The 21,181-nt window shown below is 38.4% G+C and overlaps 1 protein-coding gene across 5 annotated transcripts in view; it reads right to left on the minus strand.

Annotated features, from left to right (window-relative positions):
* Positions 1 to 21,181, minus strand: part of ULK4 (unc-51 like kinase 4) — a 549,109-nt gene that overhangs the window by 475,056 nt on the left and 52,872 nt on the right. For all 5 annotated transcript variants that reach the window (XM_082638146.1, XM_082638145.1, XM_082638142.1 and 2 more), the window contains one exon: positions 17,586 to 17,664. In XM_082638146.1, the coding sequence (XP_082494272.1) occupies positions 17,586 to 17,664 (79 nt within the window). The remainder of the gene's footprint in view (positions 1 to 17,585; positions 17,665 to 21,181) is intronic.

Genomic DNA, 21,181 nt, shown 5'->3' on the forward strand with positions numbered 1-21,181 from the left:
AAGCCAATGATCCCACCACCTCCTCACAGTCTTTCTTGACATGCTTTCCTACACAGACTGGGTTCTGACAGAAAAGACCTAAGACTGTAAGGCCTTAGGCAAGAGGGTTTGGAAATGACCACTCTCTCCCCTAAACAGACTCAAGTCCTCCCTTGATTAAAGACCCAACTATCTTCTGGAGAACATCACACAACTAGGCAGATTGTGATAAACAGTTTAAGGTGAAACAAACCAAACTTGGTTTCTGTGCAGCTTTATTCTCTTTCCCATTCTCTGAAATGACAACTTCGTATCTTCTCCTCCACCTCTTTCTGGTGGTGACCTTGAGGTACTCCATTGTCAGAAGCCATTAGATACAAGATCCCTCATTCTCCCACCACCAAATCATACCCCCTACTTCACCTCCATTTATTAATCCTTTCTTCCTGTGACAGTGAATTATGTCCCTTCTGATTTAAGGCCAATTACCCTGTTATCATTCATGCTATGTTGCCTGTCTTGTACCTTCTCGTAAAGCTAAGTAAACGTGATGTTGAGTAAATATAAACATATATCAATGTATATACTGTTACATATGTGTATGTATACACACACACACACACACACACACACACACACACTAATATATGGGTGGGGTGGCGGTTGAATTCACCAATGAACTCACAGAAGCCCAGAGCTGTTTGGGGCGGAAGGTTTTTTATTAATGTATTCACAGACACAGGGTTCTCCAAATTTTTCTGTCTTCTATCAGTTCCAGAAAGTTGTGTTATTTGGACAACTTGTCCATTTAAGCTGTCAAGTAAGTAGGCATAAAGCTATTCAGATTACCCCCTTGGTACCCTGAGTGCTGGATCTATTCCCTTGCTGTCTCCCTTTTAGTCCTGACATGGCTTATTTGTATTTTCTCTTTATTTTCTTTTGATCAATTTGGCTACAAGTTTAATAAGTTTATCAACATATGAACTACCAGTTTTACTGGTTTTTATATACTGTTACTTTTCCAGTTCATTGACTTCAGCTCTTATTTTTTAGTATTTCCTTTATTTTAATTGCACTGGGTTGAATCTGCTTTCCTTTTCCTAAACTTTTTTTTTAAATAAATTTATTTATTTTATCTATCTATTTTTGGCTGCATTGGGTCTTTGTTGCTGCACACAGACTTTCTCTAGTTGCAGTGAGTGGGGGCTACTCTTCATTGTGGTGCACGGTCTTCTCATTGCAGTGGCTTCTCTTGTAGCAGAGCATGGGCTCTAGGTGCGTGGGCTTCAGTAGTTGTGGCACGCAGGCTCAGCAGCTGTGGCTCGCGGGCTCTAGAGCGCAGGCTCAGTAGTTGTGACGCACGGGCTTAGCTGCTCTGCGGCATGTGGGATCTTCCCAGACCAGGGCTTGTACCCGTGTCCCCTGCACCGGCAGGTGGATTCTTAACACTGCGCCACCAGGGAAGCCCTAAACTTCCTAAATTGGAACTTAGAACATTCTTGATTTCTCATATAGTGATTCCCAAAGTACAGTCCTGGAACCAGCAGCAGTACAAAGTCATCTAGGAATTTATTAAGATACAAATTATTGTGCCCCACTCCAGACCTACTGAATGAGAGATTCTGTAGGTGAGGTCCAACAATCTGCATTCTAACAAACCTTCCAGGCAACTGGGATACGTGTTAGGCTTTTCACAGCTAGTGCTCTTCTCTGAGCATTTAAAGCTGTGGACTATTTCCCTCTCGCTCCCACTTTAACAGCATCACAAAACTCTTGACGTGTTAGGCGTCTATTATCATTCAGTTTAAAATTTACCTAAATCCTCTTCAGAGTTTTTCATTAACACATGAGTTACTGTTGGTGGGAATGTAAACTGGTACAGCCACTATGGAGGAGAGTATGGAGGGTCCTTGAAAAACTAAAATTAGAGTTACCAGTATGATCCAGCAATCCCACTACTGGGCGTGTATCTGGAGAAAATTAATTTGAAAAGACACATGCAGCACTATTACAATTCACTGCAGCGCTGCTTACAATAGCCAAGACATGGAAACTACCTAAATGTCCATCAACAGAAGAATGGATAAAGAAGATGTGGAATGTGTATACAATGGAATATTACTCAGCCATAAAAAAGAATGAAATAATGCCATTTGCAGCAACAGAGATGGACCTAGAGATTATCATACTAAGTGAAAGACAGATATGATATCGCTCATACATGGAATTAAAAATAAAATACAAATGAACTTATTTACAAAACAGAAAGAGACCCACAGACATAGAAAACAAACTTATGCTTACCAAAGGGGAAAGGGGCGAGGGATAATTTAGGAGTCTGGGACTAACATATATACACTCCTACATATAAAATAGATAACCATCAAGGACCAATACAGCACAGGGAACTATACTCAATATTTTGTAATAACCTATAAGAGAAAAGAATCTGACAAAGAATAGATATATATTATGTATAACTGAATCACTGTGCTGTACACCTGAAACACAACAGTGTCAATCAACTATACTTCAATAAAAATAAATAAATCATGAAACTGATGAAAAAAGAGGGAAAAAATGAGTTACTTAAAAGTATTTTGCTTAAGTTCTAAATATTTGAGGATTTTCTAGATTTCCTCTTATTAACTTCTAAATTCCATCGTCGTCAGAGAATATATTCTAAATGATTTTAATCCTTTGTTGTTAAGATATGTTTTATGGCTGACAATATGGTCTTAGTGAATATTCAGTGTGCATTTTAAATGAATGTAAATATTTTACAGTTGTTCAAATTAGTATTCTATAAATGTCAATTATTTCAATTTCATTCATATCACTCAAATCTTCTGTGTCCTGACTTTGTCTTGCTTGTTTAAAAATTACCCAACAATAATAACAGATTTGTCTACTTCTTTTAGTTCTGTCAATTTTCCCTTCATTTATTTTAAAGTGCTCTTGGTTGGTGCCTACAAATTCAGGATTGTTAATGTTTTCTAATAAATTGAAACTCTCGTTATGAAACACCCATCTTTATCTCTAGTGTAACTCCCTTAGTATATACTTTGTTATTAACATAGCCATGCAGCTTTCTTGTTATCAGTGTTTCCATGGTATATCTTTTTCCACGTTGTTAGTCTATCTTCATGTTTAAAGTATGGCTTATGTAACTGCATATAGTTAGGCTTTTTGTAATCCAGTATGACAATCTGTACCTTTTGACTCAAGTATCTAGGCCACTGAACTTTAATGTAATTATTAATGTGGTATGGTTTAAGTCTATCATCTTGCTATTTGCTTTCTATTTGTCCCATTTGATCTTTCTCCCTTTAATCTTCCTTTCCCGACTTATTTTTGATTGAGTATTAATTTAGAATTGCATTTCATTTCTTCTACTGACCAAATTAGCTACAGCTCTTTGTTTACTTTTTTTACTGGATACTCTTCAGATTACCATAGCACCCATTAAGTAATCACATTTCACCTTAAATCAACATTACCTATTTCACATACAATGCAAAAACACATACAATGCACAAACACATACAATGTGTACATACAACATAATATACACATAAAATAGAGAATGAGATAGAAAAAAATTTTGATGGGATAATTGTTGAAAATTTTCCAAAAGTTTCTGAGGTCCTTGGCTAACTTGGAGGCTGTGTGTGTGCGTTGAGTGAAACTCCCTGGACCCCAGCAGAAAGCAGTGAGTGAGAGGTCAAAGAGGAGCAGAAATTTCAACAGTTGCTCAGTGTTGGGGAGATAAGAGTTTGGAGGTCAAGTCCCACCAAGTTAAGTGGTGGGACTCAGTTCCTTGATCCAGGAAGACTGTTGGGTTCTACTTGAGCTCTGTTCCCCTGTGTGAACTCAGAGCACCTGCCTGAAGAAAAGCCAGTTAACAACACAGCTCACACAGCTTCCTTTCTTTCAAGTTGTGTGTCCCCTCTAGCTTCTACCTACTTCCGTTTTTATATTCTGTCCAGATTCATTATCATTATTGGCAGAAGCTTCTCAACCATTATCAGAACCAGAACTCCAACCCAGGTCTGATTTTTATGTTAATTTCTCAGTTGGGAAGAAAGAAGTATAAATGCATACTCCAAACATTAATGAACTCAAAAAACTGTGGTTACAAACTTATATGAAAACTTTTTTTAACCTTTCTAGAGCTGAAGATAAAAATCAACAAGCTTGCTTGTTATCTCCCAGTGTAGATAAATGGATTGCTCCTTTTTTTTTCTCCTTGCAAAATTCCCCTTTTACTACAGGGATAGCTCTTCAAGAGTCTTAGTTCCAACTAACTGCCACTGGGGAATCTAAGGCCTCATCTACTGTTCTTAAGTTCTACCAGATCTCAAAATTAACAGCAATAACCACCACCCTACCCTGCCTCAGACAGCCTCAAAGTCTTACCATTTCAGATTTCAGCTCCCCATTTCTGACTTTTGAGAATTTCCCTTTCTTGTGCATCTAAGTGTTTTACAAATCTTTTTGTTACATTTTATCCTGTATTTCTAGATATTTATTTTGCTGTGGGAGGATTTCCAGGTAATCTAAGTAGCTAAGTTGTCATAATTAGAAAGCCAAAGATTTCCCTTGTGGTCCAGTGGCTAAGACTCCATGCTCCCAATGCAGGAGGCCAGGGTTTGATCCCTGGTCAGGGAACTAGATCATGCCGCATCTAAAGACCCCATGTGCCACAACTAAGACCCGACTCAGACAAATAAATAAATAAATGAAATATTTTTTTAAAAAAGAAAACCATACATTATTTTATAATTAGAAAAAAAGCATAATAAACGCTACATGGGGAAAACTCTAGGTAAAAACAATTTCACTCATGTACATAAAATATGTACATTCCCCAAAAGTGCAACAAGTATCATTTGTTCTTCAAAAAAGCTATAAATTGGAAATGAGGACTGTGGAAAATAAGGACCATGACTGAGCTTGCCATGTGCAGTTGTTCCAGTAATGAAAAGCTACAGCATGCAAGGCACCGGGACGGCGGAGGAAGTGGTGCAATTGTGCAGCTTAATAGAGAGCAAGAGCCCAAAGTGGAGCACGCTACACCACAACCTCTAAAACAGATGCCAGAACAGCCAACTGTCCCTAGATACAGTTCATCATGTCCCGTGTTTAGAGTTCCACAAGTACACAATGTTCAGAGAGAACTAAGTTGAACAATGCTTCAAATCACAATATATCTACTGCTTAACATAAAGTTCAAGTCTAAAACCAATTCAGTAGAAGGCTGAATAACAGAGTGTCAATATTCTTAAATCAAGAATTTAGAGAAGATTTCATCTTTTGAGGAACTAAATCACAAGATGTGATTATCCTACCAAAAAAAATTAGGACATAAAAAGCAAAATAAATTTGAAAATTAGATGAATTTCAAAACAGCAATGGCAATAATAATGTTGCATAGCACGATGAACTTAGTGAATTAATCTGTTGAAAATGAAATGAGAAAAACGCAACGGCAATTAATGACAGCTAATACCTTGATTAACATGTCATGAACTAACTAAAATTGTGCATTTCAATTTAGAAAAAGGTTAAAACAAGCGAGTTACAATCCCCATAACTTTTCAAATTATTTTCTTATCGTATACTTAACTTGGCACTGAAAGTGACACTGCAAAGGAAAAAGATGTAACTTCACAATGGAGATATATGTCATCACCTCTCTAATCAAGTGATCCAAGTACAATTAATAGGGTACAAACACCATATGCTTCCTGATATGATGAAATATGAAGCACCCAATATCACCTATGATATAGTCTTACAAAAAAAACACCAAACTTTAACCTGAATCTAATCAAGCCTCCAAACCTAACTTATAGTTTATAGGAAATGTAGGGACTAGAAAATCAAGTTTCATGATGGTAAGAAAAAGCAAGTAGACAAATGTGGAACATTCTACAAGACAACTGGCTTGGGCTTTTCAAGAACTCAATGTCATGGGGGGGAAATGGGGAGACAAATACAGAAGAAATATTAGCAGAAAGAATCCAACAGTGCATTATAAAGATGTTACTACATCATGACTCAAGTAGAGTTACTTTGAAAAATGCTAGGGTGGTTTAATTTTAGGGTTGCCATTGATATAATCCACCTATTAACAGAGACAGGAATAAAACCCATACAATCACCTCTATAGATATCATATAACCAATTCAATACTCATTCATGTTAAAAATAAAGAACTTGGTAGATACTAATTTAACATGATTTTATACCAAAACCAAGTATTAATGAGAATACAAATCACTGAAAATTCTCTTTCATTGGTGAAAGGATTTTAAGTTTATACAACCGTTTTGGAAAACAGTTTAGATTACCCTCTAAAGTTGAACACACACATACGCTATGACCTAGCAATTCTAACTCCTAGGTTTATCTAACAGAAAGTTCACATAAGTGCATCAAAATGTTTTTACAAGATTTATTTATAATAGCCAAATATGGCACACAACCCAAATGTCCATCACTAGTGGTGTGATACTGTAATGAAAAGGAACTACAGACACCTAAAACAAGGATGAATTTCACACACATGACATGTAACAAAATAAGCCAGATACCAAAGAATACGTCATATGATTCAATTTAAATAAAATTCAAAAACAGGCAAAATAATCACAGTACCAGAGGTATGATAGTAGATACCTTTAAAGCAAAGTGAGAGACTAGCGATCAAGACAGGGCACAAGGGGTGTGCTGGTGAGCTGGCAATGTTCTATTTCTTGAACCAGTGGCAGCTTCCTGGGTTTTCACTTTGTGACAATTCAGTGAGCACGAAATTTATGTTTTGTACACATTTCTGTATATTTGTAACTCTTCAGTAAAAAAAAGCATTACCATCTTTGATCCAAAAAGAAAGCACAAAGCAATCCCTAAATCTCTAATGCCAAAATATGTAATACAAATTGAAATATATATATAATTATATATCATACTGGTGACAGAAGTACAAAGTGAAGAATTATTTGAAGTGACCTGAAAACTCAGTATTTTGACTATATATCACCTAGTGGATTGTATCCCAAGGACCAAAAAAACCAAAATAAAACAAAAATATCTTAAACAGCACTTTGTAGTTTTACTGTTAGTAATAACATGGTTATTATTTTTAAACTATTTATTCTAAACTATAGGTTAAAGAAAATAGGTATGTTAATGTCATTAGCAGCTAAGACTTTCAGTTTATGAGAAATTCAAATTTTAAATAAAAAGGTAAAAACCATCATTTTAAATGTGAACTGGAAGTATAGGTATGAATGAACTTGTGACTTTTCTCTTTAAGAAATACTTCCTAGCTCTCACCCGTGAAAAGTTCTAAAAGAAATGACAATCCCAGCAGCAGTGAGCACCCCTACCCAGACTGCATTCTCGAAGCACCATTTTCAGCTAAAATTAAACAAGGTTCCTTATAGAATTGACTTCAGAACTAGGGCTGACTCTTCCCAAGAATACTGAAATCTTGTGGACAGAAAGCAAGTAAGTTATCAGACACAGTAGTAGGCTCATGTAGAAAGTAGAGAGGCGCCTGCCTGAAGAAAAGCTAGAACGGTCTCCCATTGGCCTGAAATGGAACAACTTAAGCATCCAAAAGACTAATGACTGCAACAGACTGAAATAAACATACATATGTAAATCCATAATTTCTTAATATAAAGAAAATCTCATTGGACAGATTAAGACTACTAAGGCACCAACTTATTATTCTGAATATTGGTCTATAAAGGGCAACAATCATTTATCCTGCCTTTGCTAAACAAACTATATTTTAGGATAACCAATTAGCTGATATGGGAAAGTTCTTATGTAAGGAAAACTCCCAGCTGTAAATGAGAAAGGAATTACAGAATGAGAAAATTATCATTTTTGGAACCCTAAAGGACTAATGCAATAAGCAATGATCATCAATGGATGCTAAAACTACTAAGTATGAGAGTGATGGGAAAGTTCATAATCAGAGGGCTGACCACACCTGAAGCCAGTGATCAATCACATCAGTAATAAGAAGGCAACCAGACATTATTATACACACCTCCCTATGAGGCAATAGGAAATACACAGCACCAGGTAGGAAGAATTCCTACCCTTCCTCCATAAAGCAACTTGAATCTAATCAAGGCTCTACACCCAACTAGCAGTTCACAGGAAATACAGGTGAGAGAGAACCAGCCACCAAAAGGACAGAAGAAAGTTTCCAATATTCCAGCTTTGGCTAAAACAAATGACAATTTGTTTTTGATAAATAAATGGCACTAAAAAATAATAGGAAAATGTTTGAAATTAAGGGACTTAAGAGTCAACGTTATCTAAATGCAATATAGGGCCTTGTTTCAATCCTGGTTCAATGATAAAATACAAAATGACATGGATGAGGGACTTCCCTGGTGGTCCAGTGGTTAAAAATCTGCCTTCCAATGCAGGGGACGCTAGTTCAATCCCTGGTCAGGGAACTAAGATCACACATGCCGTGGGGCAACTAAGCCTGTGTGCTGCAACTACTGAGCCCACACGCTCTGGAGCCCATGAGCCACAACTAGAGAGAAGTCCACGCGCCGCAACAAAGAGCCCACGTGCCACAACTAAGACGCGACGCAAAAAAAAAAAAAAATGACATGTATAAGACCATCAAGAAAACATGAACACTGGGTATTAGATGATATTAAGAAACCACCGTCGATTTTGTTGGGTGTGATAATGGTATTGTGATTGTATTTTTTAAAAACCTTTTCTGCTATATATATGTACTAGAGTATTTAAGAGTATAATATGATGTCTGGAATTTTTTTAAAAAATACTATAGCAAGGTGGTGGTGGAATTCCCTGCCAGCCCAGTGGTTAGGACTCCACAATTCCACTGCAGGGGGCACAGGTTCAATCCCTGATTGGGGAAATAAGATCCTGCACACCACATGGCACAGCCAAAAAAAAAAAAAATTATAGCAAAGGGAAGGGAAAGGAGGAGGGGGAAGACAGAGGGAAGAGAACAGAGAGAAGGAATGGGATAGGGAGGGTGATTGAGAGATAAGACAACCGACGAACAATATTGGTAAAATTCTAATAATTGTTGGAATTGATAGCTCATTATTTCAGTCTACTTTTATGTATGTTGACATTTTCCATAATAAAAATGTTTAATGAAGGGATCAAACTAGAGTGTGTATTAATATTCCTTCCAGTTCTAAATTTTAAGGCTCTATATTCAATTTCATAAAATATATCCACTGCATGCTTAAGACTACATATATGTAGGATAATATAATATTTATTTTAAATTATTACACATAAGAACCACAACAAACCACAACAGGGTGGTAAATGTGATATCTAGGAAGAAAAGTTTAAAAAGCTGGCAATATTTTTCTGTAGAAAAGACAAAGAAGAATTGAATAAATGCTTCTAAATATTCAATATATACAAGAGATCATGACCAACTCTTTTCTGTAGCCATTGATGATAGAATAGGATAGAAGGGACTTAAATTGTGTCATAAGGAGAGTAAAATAGATTTTTCTCCATCTCTTCTGTCTCTTTGTAACAAATTATACTGCCACACTTTCCCACCATTCTTGTAATCATTTATTAAATCCTTTAACACTGACTGAATACCAGAAATACACGTTACTTGAATGGCTAGGCACTGTGGATTACAGTGATGAATAATAAAATGAGGTCCTAGGGCTTCCCGGGTGGTGCAGTAGTTAAGAATCCACCTGCCAATGCAGGGGACACGGGTTCGAGCCCTGGTCCGGGAAGATCCCACATGCCGTGGAGCAACTAAGCCCGTACACTACAACTACTGAGCCTGCGCTCTAGAGCCCACTAGCCACAACTACTGAAGCCCGCGCCTGGAGCCTGTGCTCCGCAACAAGAGAAGCCACCGCAATGAGAAGCCTGCGCACCACAACAAAGAGTAGCCCCCGCTCTCCGCAACTAGAGAAAGCCCGCCTGCAGCAACGAAGACCCAACACAGCCAAAAATAATAAAACAAAATGCATAAAATCTATCTTTAAAATGAGGTTCTGGGCTTCCCTGGTGGCGCAGTGGTTGAGAGTCTGCCTGCCGATGCAGGGGATGCGGGTTCGTGCCCCGGTCCGGGAAGATCCCACATGCCGCAGAGCAGCTGGGCCCGTGAGCCATGGCCGCTGAGCCTGCCCGACCGGAGCCTGTGCTCCGCAGCAGGAGAGGCCACAGCGGTGAGAGGCCCGCGTACCGCAAAAAAAAAAAAAAAAAAAATGAGGTTCTATAAAAAAGAATGAAATCATGCCATTTGCAGCAACATGGAAAGACCTAGAGACTATCATACTAAGTGAAGTAAGCCAAAGACAAATGTCATATGGTATCGCTTATATGTGGAATCTAAAAAAAAGAAAAATGATACAAATCAACTTATATACAAAACAGAAATAAACCCACAGACATAGAAAACAAACTTATGGTTACCAAAGGGGAAAGAGAGGAAGGATAAATTAGGAGTTTGGGATTCATATATACACACTACCATATATAAAATAGATAACCAACAAGGACCTACTGTATAACACAGGAAACCATTAATATTTTGTAATAACCTATAAGGGAAAAGAATCTGAAAAAGAATATATATGTATGCATAACTGAATCACTTTACTGTACACCTGAAACTGATACAACACTATATCAACTATACTCCAATAAAAAATAAAATAAAATTTAAAAAATAAATTAATAAAATAAAATAAAATGTGATTCTGTGCCTTTAAAATGCCTACAGGATCTTCAACCATGAGTTTTATTGTCTGCTGGTAGTAAACCTACTGGAAAAATCAGAATGCATCTCACACTTGAAATTTTTTAATGATTTACTGAAAAACTATGTATGAAGACACAACTGTGTTACAGAAAGCTGGTCTCAAGAGTTCTGAACCTAAGGCTCATCATAGGGCCTCACAGGAGTCCAAATCTCCTGAAATGACTGCATTGTTCTGGAGAGGCTGTCATGGCTTTCGTTAATCTCAAATGGTAACAATTGCCAATGGACTGGAACCACATTTCATGCAGCAGAAACTCCAAAAAACAGGGAAAAGATGAACACAGTACCAAATACCTGCCAAGCCTACTTCTTCCCGAAGTTGTAAAATAAATTCTTAACTTGAAAAACTTTGTTTCCAGTGTTTGAGCGCTCTCTAGTGGCTGTTTTAATTGTTACAGCCAATTGGTCATAGGAATTAATAAAGAACTAAAAAATGTTAAGTAGTAACAGAAAAAAAAAAAGATGGCATCACAAAGGAGCACCTGACACAATTTCAAGTTATCCTGTAAACTCATCATTATCCAACAGAAAATAATTCACAATATAGTATATGTTAATTCATAATTCAAAAGTTTCCTAGGTAGTTAAATATACACTTGCTTTTTAAAATTAAGTATGATTTTTCCCAAGTTTCATTTCAAATTAATAAAACATCAGCTAACACCCAGAGAGGGAAAAGTGAAGGAACAGAGTATACAAGGACCTCAGGAATTAACACGCACCTCCTCCTCTCAATGGAGCATCAGGAATGCAATGGGATTTTTTTGGGTTTTTTTTTTTCGGGGGTTTTTTTTTGCGGTACGCGGGCCTCTCACTGTTGCAGCCTCTCCCGTTGCGGAGCACAGGCTCAGCGGCCATGGCTCACGGGCCCAGCCGCTCCGCGGCATGTGGGATCCTCCCAGACCGGGGCACGAACCCGTGTCCCCTGCATCGGCAGGCGGACTCTCAACCACTGCGCCACCAGGGAAGCCCAGGAATGCAATGTTTAATTAATAAGGGACAGCAACAGGAGCTGGGGAAATACTCGGAGAACACAGAGTACCCAGTCTCTGAAGAGACGGAAGCACTGGCCACAGAACTCAACCCGAGTGAGCACGGGGACAGGTTCAGCTCAAGAACTGCTGGGCCAAATGCTCCCAGTAGCCACAGCCGCAACAGCAGCAACTTCCAGGGGGACCAGGCCACAGGCATGGAGCCAGGGGTGAGCTGGGCACATCACCCGAGGTGACTGATGCCTTCTGCCCAGACCTGCCCAGTTCCTGTGGCAGAATATACTATCCCATCAGAGCCACAGGAGTCCCAAGCACGAGGACCTGGGCAGCCTCTCAGCTCCAGTCCTGCCTTCTGTTCTGTCTTCCCCAGACTCTGTGCCTCAAGGCAGCCGTCATCTCCAGACCTTCCACGACTCCTACCTTCGTACCCCTCTCCCTCATCACCTCTGGCACCGAGCGGGAGCTGACCCTCTAAACAAGAGCCATCAGAGCCCCAGGACATTCCTGAATATACAGATCAGTCTTGCCCAGGGAATGTCCTACTGATGTCTAGGAAAACTATCTATGACTGTGAGATTCATCCCAGCGTATTTCCCAGTGCTGAAAGGATGAACACATTTGCAATGCTATTCAGCATTCCACTGTGTGAATGTGACATACTTTGTCGATTCTGCTGTTGATAGACACGTGGGTTGTTTCAAATCTCGGGCTGTTACAAATCATGCTAGCAATATATATTCCTGTACGTGTCACTTGTTACCCTGGGTTACAGGGTAGTGATGTGCTCAGCTTTCAGAGATCAAGCAGTTTTCCAGAGCGGCTCTGCCCATTTACATTCCTCAGCAGCATGTGAGCCCTCCTTCTGCTCAGTTATTTTCACCAACACTGAGGATTGTTAAGGCTTTTTAATTTTTGCCAGTCCGGTGCCTGTCGTGAAATTTCATTTTGGATTTGCTTTTCTGATGCCTCAGCACTTTTCATATTGAATACTAGAATTTATATTGGCCAGCCTTGGTTATGAAAGTCTGCCTTCAAATATCATAGCAATCGGCAGATCTATCAACACTCTTCAAAATCTATCTGTGGGGCTTCCCTGGTTGCGCAGTGGTTGGGGGTCCGCCTGCCGATGCAGGGGACATGGGTTCGTGCTCCGGTCCGGGAGGATCCCACGTGCCGCAGAGCGGCTGGGCCCGTGAGTCATGGCCGCTGAGCCTGCACGTCCGGAGCCTGTGCTCCGCAATGGGAGAGGTCACAACAGTGAGAGGCCCGCGTAACGCAAAAAAAAAAAAAAAATCTATCTGTGAAAAAAACACGTATCCAGAATAAAATCATTTTATACTCTTTCCACCACTACAAACCTGGTCCAAGTCACCACCACCATCCCTCATCTGAACTGCCACAGCCCCCTAACTGGTCTGATTCCACCTTGCCCCCGTCCTTGTAACAAAGTGATCCTTTCCAAACATGGGCCACACCAAGGCACTCCTCTGCTGCAAATCCTCCAATGGCTTCCCATCTCATTCAGACTAAAACCCCAAGCTCTGACCATGGTTTACAACAAGGTTCTGGATGGCCTGGCCTCTGGCTACCTCACTAACCTCATCTCCCATCGGTATCTCATGCTCGGTTCCAGCTACACTCGCCTCCTCGTTGCTTCTCGAAACGTGCCAATCACTTATTTACCCCCAGTCCTTTGTTTTTTTCTTTTTACTTATTTTTGTTGGAGTATAGTTGCTTTACAATATTGTGTTATACTGTACCGCAAAGTGAATCAGCTATACGTATACAGATATCCCCTCTTTTTTGGATTTCCTTCTCATTTAGGTCACCACAGAGCACTGAGTTCCCTGTGCTATACAGTAGGTTCTCATTAGTTATCTATTTTATACATAATATCAATAGTGTATATACATCAATCCCAATCTCCCAATTCATCTCACCACCACCCTTTCCTCCTTGGTATCCATACGTTTGTTCTCTACATCTGCGTCTCTATTTCCACTTTGTAAATAAAATCATCTATACCAATTTATTCAGATTCCACATACATGAGTTAATATACGACATTTGTTTTTCCCTTTCTGACTTACTTCACTCTGTATGACAGTCTCCAGGTCCATCCATGTCTCTACAAATGACCCAATTTCGTTCCTTTTAATGGCTGAGTAATATTCCATTGTATATAGGTACCACATCTTCTTTATCCATTCCTCTGTTCATGGACATTTAGGTTGCTTCCATATCCTGGCTATTGTAAATAGTGCTGCAGTGAACATTGGGGTGCATGTGTCTTCCCCGTCTGGAATGTTCTTCCCCAGCGGAGGGAACTATTCCCTCAATTCCCTCAGGTCTCTGCTCAGCCTTCCCCAACCAGCCAGTCTCTAAACCACCGCTGCTGCCACCTCATCATTTCCAAACGCTGCTACGTCTTTCCCACTGAATTTATCACCCCCGAATTTTATATATTTATTTGTTTATTATCTCTCTCCTTACACTGGAACACAAGCTCTACAAGAACAGAGATTGCCATCTATTTTTATAAAATAAGCACCTAGATAGCACCCTGTACATATGCAGGTACTGACAAATATTTGTTAAGAATAAGAGTATCAATGCCAAGAATGAAATGGATTATCAGTGCCAAGAATAAAACAGCATCTATGAATTCCTTCTAGAACAAGACAAGAACTTGCCTGGAACGACAATCTTACTGCAAGTAACACAGGCCATACCCACAAGAGGTACTCTGTAAATGTTCAATTCGTAAAAGAACAAGAAAGAACTTGCCTTTTCCTTCTCCATTCCCTTCTCCCCTACCTTTTCAGACCCTCTAAAATAATGTAGAATTCACTTCCATGCTACTATTAATTTTTTCAGTATATTTATATTCTTTTCCAAGAATCCATTCTTTCCAGATTATATTTCACAACAGTAGCAGCTATTATTTAGATTTAAATTTAAATAGATTCATTGTTTTTGTTTCTCCTTTACATTATCTTAAAACTTGGGTGGGAAAGGGGGTGTTGAAGTTGGCAGCTCCTCAAGTAGCTTGCTCAAGTAAATTTTTTTTAGAAATGTTGGTGAAATTCAGATTGAGTTTCTGAAAATGTCTTCTGTCCCCACGAATAGGCAGTACAATGGACGTAACAGAGAAATTTAACATCACATGACCTCCTAAGTGTCGATCCATTTCCACCATTTTCTTTATCTTCTACCCTTTAGTGTTACAGAAAAATTAAATGTAAGTCTAATTTGCTTTTATTTGCTTATAACCTGGGTTTTAGGTTTTATTTTTACCTTTGAAATTACAAATTTCACCAGGATAGGTCTACGTGTGCATTCTTTTTTTCAATGTTTTGCCTGACATTTGGTGAAAAACCTTTCATCTAAAGATGTGAGTCTTTCTTCAGCTCAGGGTGAAATTTTCTCCTATTATTTTTCATTTCTGTTTGCTTGGGTCTCTCCTCCTGGAAATCCCATTGTGTTTATCTTAGAAAAGTGCTGTCCCATAGAAATAGAACTCAAGCCACATGGGCAATTTAAATTTTTCTAGTAGCCACATTAAAAAATAGAAGTAAAAATTTTAATATTTATCCTAATATATCCAAAATATTGTTTTAGAATGTAATCTAAAAAAGAGTGGATATATGTATTTGTATAACTGATTTCTGTATACCTGAAACTAACACAACATTGTAAATCAACTATACTCCAATAAAAATTTAAAATAAAAATGTAATCTATAAAGAAAATTACAGGTGAGATACTTTACATTATTTTTTTTTTTCATATTGAGTCTTCAAAATGTGGTGTGTGTTCTCTACTTGCAGCTCATCTCAATTCAGACTTGCTGCTTTTCAAGCACTTAGTAGCCACTGTTGGCTGATGGCTACCATACTGGACAGTGTAAGAGATGTTCTGCAACTGTCTTCTGTGCCTTTTTAGTTCATAATTTTTATCCTTTTTTTTTTTCTTCTGAATCCTAAGAGAATTCACATCCTACTTATCTTCAAATTCACTAACTCGGCTTCTAAGGTACCCAGTATCTCCTACTTACTACTGCATCTACTGAATATTTTAATTCAACAGTCATATTTTACACCTTCAGGGGCTCTTTCTTCATGGCACACTGTTCCCTCCTATTTTGATTATCCAGGAATGTCCTCTAGAATGTCAGGACTTTGTCTTAGAATTTTCATCAAGTTCTCTCCCATCTCCTCCAGCAAATCTGTTTCATTGGAGACCCTTTGCTCTGAGTCATCAGAAGGAGCCTCCACTCTTGAGCTTCTAAGCCTTCTCCTCTTCTGCCTAAGTGTCACTGCCCTACCTGCTTGGTCTTTAAGATAAAAATCTAGTTTATAGATCTCTGATAGCCAAGCTGGGTACCATCAGTGATCATATAGGTCACAATTCATTTTTCTTGGTCACAAAAAGAAGGAAAAGTTTAGACTTAGTAACATTTTCTTTAATAGCTCAGAGGTCTAATAATTGCAGGGAATGGGGACGGAATCATAAGCAGAGGAAATGCACTGAGCACAAATTAATCTCCCATTTGCTTCCACCTAGACAGCCCAGGACTAGCTGGAATACCACTCCAGCAACTGGCTATGGTACTGGACAGCACAGATATAGGACAGCTTCCTTCACCACAGATAGTTCTATTAGACAGTACTTGGCTAAACAATTCTTCTCAAAGCCCCAAAAACCACACTACCAGGTCTGGCTCTACAAAAATCCCTTCTTTTTACCATTTTCTCCTTCCTTCAGGAGTTCTGCCCTTCCTCCCTTAAAAGCCTTCATTTTTCTCACCTATTTTGACTCAACACTCTCCTAGTCCAAGGGATAAAAATCTACTGCCAGTTAAGTGCAGTACACATTAACAGGATAGATAGAAAGTAGTTTTTAGTGTTCAGGAACATTCAAAAAAGCAGTACAATGGTAGCATCCACTTTGTGGGACTTGGAATTACTGGTTAATTAATAAAGGCTTCCCAATATTGGTATTTGAAAGACATGACTGATTCAGTTGTCCCTCAGCATCTGTGGGGAACTGGTTTCAGGAACCCCACAAATACCAAAATCCACAGATGCTCTTATATAAAATGGCCTAGTATTTGCATATAACCTATGCATATCCTCCCACATTCTTTAAATCATCTCTAGATTATTTATACTACCTAGTACAATCTAAATTTTATATAAATACTTGCCAGTGTGCAGCAAATTCAAGTTTTGCTTTCTGAAACTTTCTAGAACTTTTCTCCCCCTGAATATCTTCAATCCATGGCTGACTGAATCCAAAGACTCAGAACCCGTGAATACACAGTGCCAATCACATTTGAAAATATCTTTAGTGCATGCCTGGCAGTTAAATACTGTGACTATTGTCAGAAATAAATGACAACTGGTGGGGATAAAAACACTAAATTCAATGTGAAAAAGCCCAAAAAATTTTAATTTGAAGTTGAGCTGGGCTTCCAGCAGAAAATACTTCAGTTATAATAAAATGTTGAGTAGACCACAAGAAAACTAGTAATGAAATAAACCTTATCCAAAAATTATTGAAATGCAGTAATGATGACTAGAGTCCACAAGCCTTGTAATTCCACCACACCACCTTTGACAACAGACTATGCTGTAAATGAGCAGCTGTGCTGAAGTGTACAGGCCTACTGAGGTTACTTTATAACAACTGCCACAATTCCACACTTAACACCAATGAAAGCTGCATGTTCTAAAATCAAGAACAATCTTTGCCATTCGTAATATTTCAGTAATAAAAGAAATTACCTCAATAACAGGTGTATTTTCCTGGAGCTCCGTTGTGTGCGAGGCCAGTAAACCAATCAACCGAGCTACCTTGGCCCTTCTGTAAACAGAGAGAAAATGGGCTCTGAAGTGGAGAGTTAGGACCAAGGAAACCAACCCCAGTTAGTCACATTACACAACTGTAAGTATTAACATGAGATAGAAGTGGAATGAGGCAGGGTAAGCAAACATCCCTGTACATATATGGTCCAGAGAAACGTTCCCTTATGTACACAGGGAGACCTGAATGCAATGCCCTCTGTAGCACCATCTGTAATGGTGACAAAAACTGAACAAGTTGTGCTTTAATAGTGAAATGGAAAATAAAAATTTTTAAAGGTCTCTGCTTTTTTTTTTTAACATCTTTATTGGAGTATAATTGCTTTACAATGGTGTGTTAGTTTCTGCTGTATAACAAAGTGAATCAGCTATATACATATGTATATCCCCATATCCCCTCCCTCTTGCATCTCCCTCCCACCCTCCTTGTGCTATGCAGCTGCTTCCCACTAGCTATCTATTTTACATTTGGTAGTGTATATATGTCACTGTTACTCTCTTACTTCATCCCAGCTTACCCTTCCCCCTCCCTGTATGCTCAAGTCCACTCTCTACATCTGTGTCTTTATTCCTGTCCTGCCCCTAAGTTCATCAGAACCATTTCTTTTAGATTCCATATAAATGTGTCAGCATACGGTATTTGTTTTTCTCTTTCTGACTTACTTCACTCTGTATGACAGACTCTAGGTCCATTCACCTCACTACAAATAACTCAATTTCGTTTCTTTTTATGGCTGAGTAATATTCCATTGTATATATGTGCCACACCTTCTTTATCCATTCATCTGTCAATGGACACTTAGGTTGCTTCCATGTCCTGGCTATTGTAAATAGTGCTGCAATGAACATTGTGGTACATGACTCTTTTTTTTTTTCTTTTTTTTTGTGCGGTACGCAGGCCTCTCACTGTTGCGGCCTCTCCCGTTGCGGAGTACTGGCTCCGGACGCGCAGGCTCAGTGGCCATGGCTCACGGGCCTAGCCACTCCGTGGCATGTGGGATCTTCCTGGACCGGGGCACGAACCCATATCCCCTGCATCGGCAGGCGGACTCTCAACCACCGCACCACCAGGGAAGCCCACATAACTCTTTTTGAATTATGGTTTTCTCAGAGTATATGCCCAGTAATGGGATTGCTGGGTCATATGGCAGTTCTATTTTTAGTTTTTTAAGGAACCTCTATACCGTTCTCCATACTGGCTGTATCAATTTACATCCCCACCAACAATGCAAGAAGTTTCCCTTTTCTCCACACCCTCTCCAGCATTTACAGTTTGCAGATTTTTTGAGGATGTCCATTCTGACTGGTGTGAGGTGATACCTCATTGTAGTTTTCATTCACATTTCTCTAATGATTAGTGATGTTGAGCATCTTTTCATGTGTTTGTTGGCAGTCTGTATATCTTCTCTGGAGAAGTGTCTAATTAGGTCTTCTGCCCATTTTTGGGTTGGGTTGTTTTTTTGATATTGAGCTGCATGAGCTGCTTGTATATTCTGGAGATTAATCCTTTGTCAGTTGTTTCATTTGCAAATATTTTCTCCCAGTCTGAGGGTTGTCTTTTCATCTTGTTTATGGTTTCCTTTACTGTGCAAAAGCTTTTAAGTTTCATTAGGTCCCATTTGTTTATTTTTGTTTTTATTTCCATTTCTCTAGGAGGTGGGTCAAAAAGGATCTTGCTGTGATTTATGTCATAGAGTGTTCTGCCTATGTTTTCCTCTAAGTTTTATAGTGTCTGGCCTTACATTTAGGTCTTTAATCCATTTTGAGTTTATTTTTGTGTATGGTGTTAGGAAGTGTTCTAATTTCATTCTTTTACATGTAGCTGTCCAGTTTTCCAAGCACCACTTATTGAAGAGGCTGTCTTTTCTCCATTGAATATTCTTGCCTCCTTTATCAAAGATAAGGTGACCATATGTACGTGGGTTTATCTCTGGGCTTTCTCTCCTGTTCCATTGAGCTATATTTCTGTTTTTGTGCCAGTGCCATACTGTCTTGATTACTGTAGCTGTGTAGTATAGTCTGAAGTCTGGGAGCCTGATTCCTCCAGCTCCGTCTTTCTTTCTCAAGATTTCTGCTCTACTTATTAGTAGACCAATGATTTTATACGCAAGTAGTCAGTAATTAATATCAGAAGAGTGAAACATATGTGTATATATTCACTTTAAAAGAAATTTTTACAACTCTAACAAATATTGTAAAAATACTTTCAGTGAGGTGTTTGTTTCATTATCCAGCAGAAAATGAAGTATTAAATTATAAAAGTAGTTTTATAATGAAATATAAGTTATTAAATATCACTTCAGGTGATTTGGAAAAGTTCATTTCACGGAGAAAATTAGTTTTGATAAGACTTTTTTAATTGGAAAAAAAATGGTTGAGTTGATTATAACTGTATTCTTACTTAGTAATGTTTGCATTGCATGTTCCTCATCCAGAGAGCCTCTACTTTTCATATTCGTAAAATAAACTGTGCAGGACCCGTGGAGGGAAACAAATCACACTCAGAGAAGTACCACAGGTAAGTGTTCATGTTGTCAGAACTCTATCATACAGAGATAATTCTTATGGATTTCAATGCTTCTTGGATTAGCCATTTAAATCTCTAAACATAAACAGATTAAAGAAGTCCTAGGCATTTCTATGATTAGCATTCTGCCTCTGAGTAAGAAGATTATGTTTTTAAAGTAATGGTTTTGAAAAAGATTTGGTAGGACGCTGGCCCAAAAGTTACAAGGAAAAGCTTCCAGTCACAGCTCTGTCACTGACCAGATATGGGACCACAGTCAAGTCAATTACACTTCAATTTTGAATTGCTTAACTATGTGCAGTTTAGAAGGTCAGATGGATTAACTTCTAAGTTTTCTCACAATGTAAAACAAATGCTATTATCAAAATCTCACTAATGAATTAAAGGATGCAAGGCAAAATTTATCTCAGTTCAAAGACAAGCTCAAAATACTTCAGAAAACTTGAAGCACTTTTTCAATCTACAAAATTAGATAATGGTAACCAGATTTATCCAACTAAAAGAAACATGTATCAGGACATGCTAATTAAACATTTTTCCCATTCTCACGAGAAACAATTCCTATCAGAACAAGAGAAAACACCCTCCTTGAAACTCCTACAGTTTTAAGTTGTAAACTATTTAAACTAATAGAGATAATATTTCTCAATTTATACCAAATACTTACATACAACTATATCTATATGTAATGCCCTCACAAAACTGGCTCCGTCGCATAATTCAGGATTCTTCTTAAAGGTCACCATTTCGGGGACCCCCTCATAACCCATTACACTGTAGCTCAGAACATCCCACATCCATAACAGCACGCAAAGCTGCAATGGCCAATAAACTTTCATGCAATAACAGAAACATTCCATGTCTACGTTGTTCAACACAGTATCCACCACATGCATGTGACTATCCAGCACTTGAAGTATGACTGGTGCAACTGAAGAAATAAATAAATATATATATATATATATATATATGTATATGTATACCCACACAC

This window comes from Mesoplodon mirus (genome assembly GCF_964341445.2).
Source record: "Mesoplodon mirus genome assembly, chromosome: 12".
Classification (NCBI taxonomy): Eukaryota; Metazoa; Chordata; class Mammalia; order Artiodactyla; family Ziphiidae; genus Mesoplodon; species Mesoplodon mirus.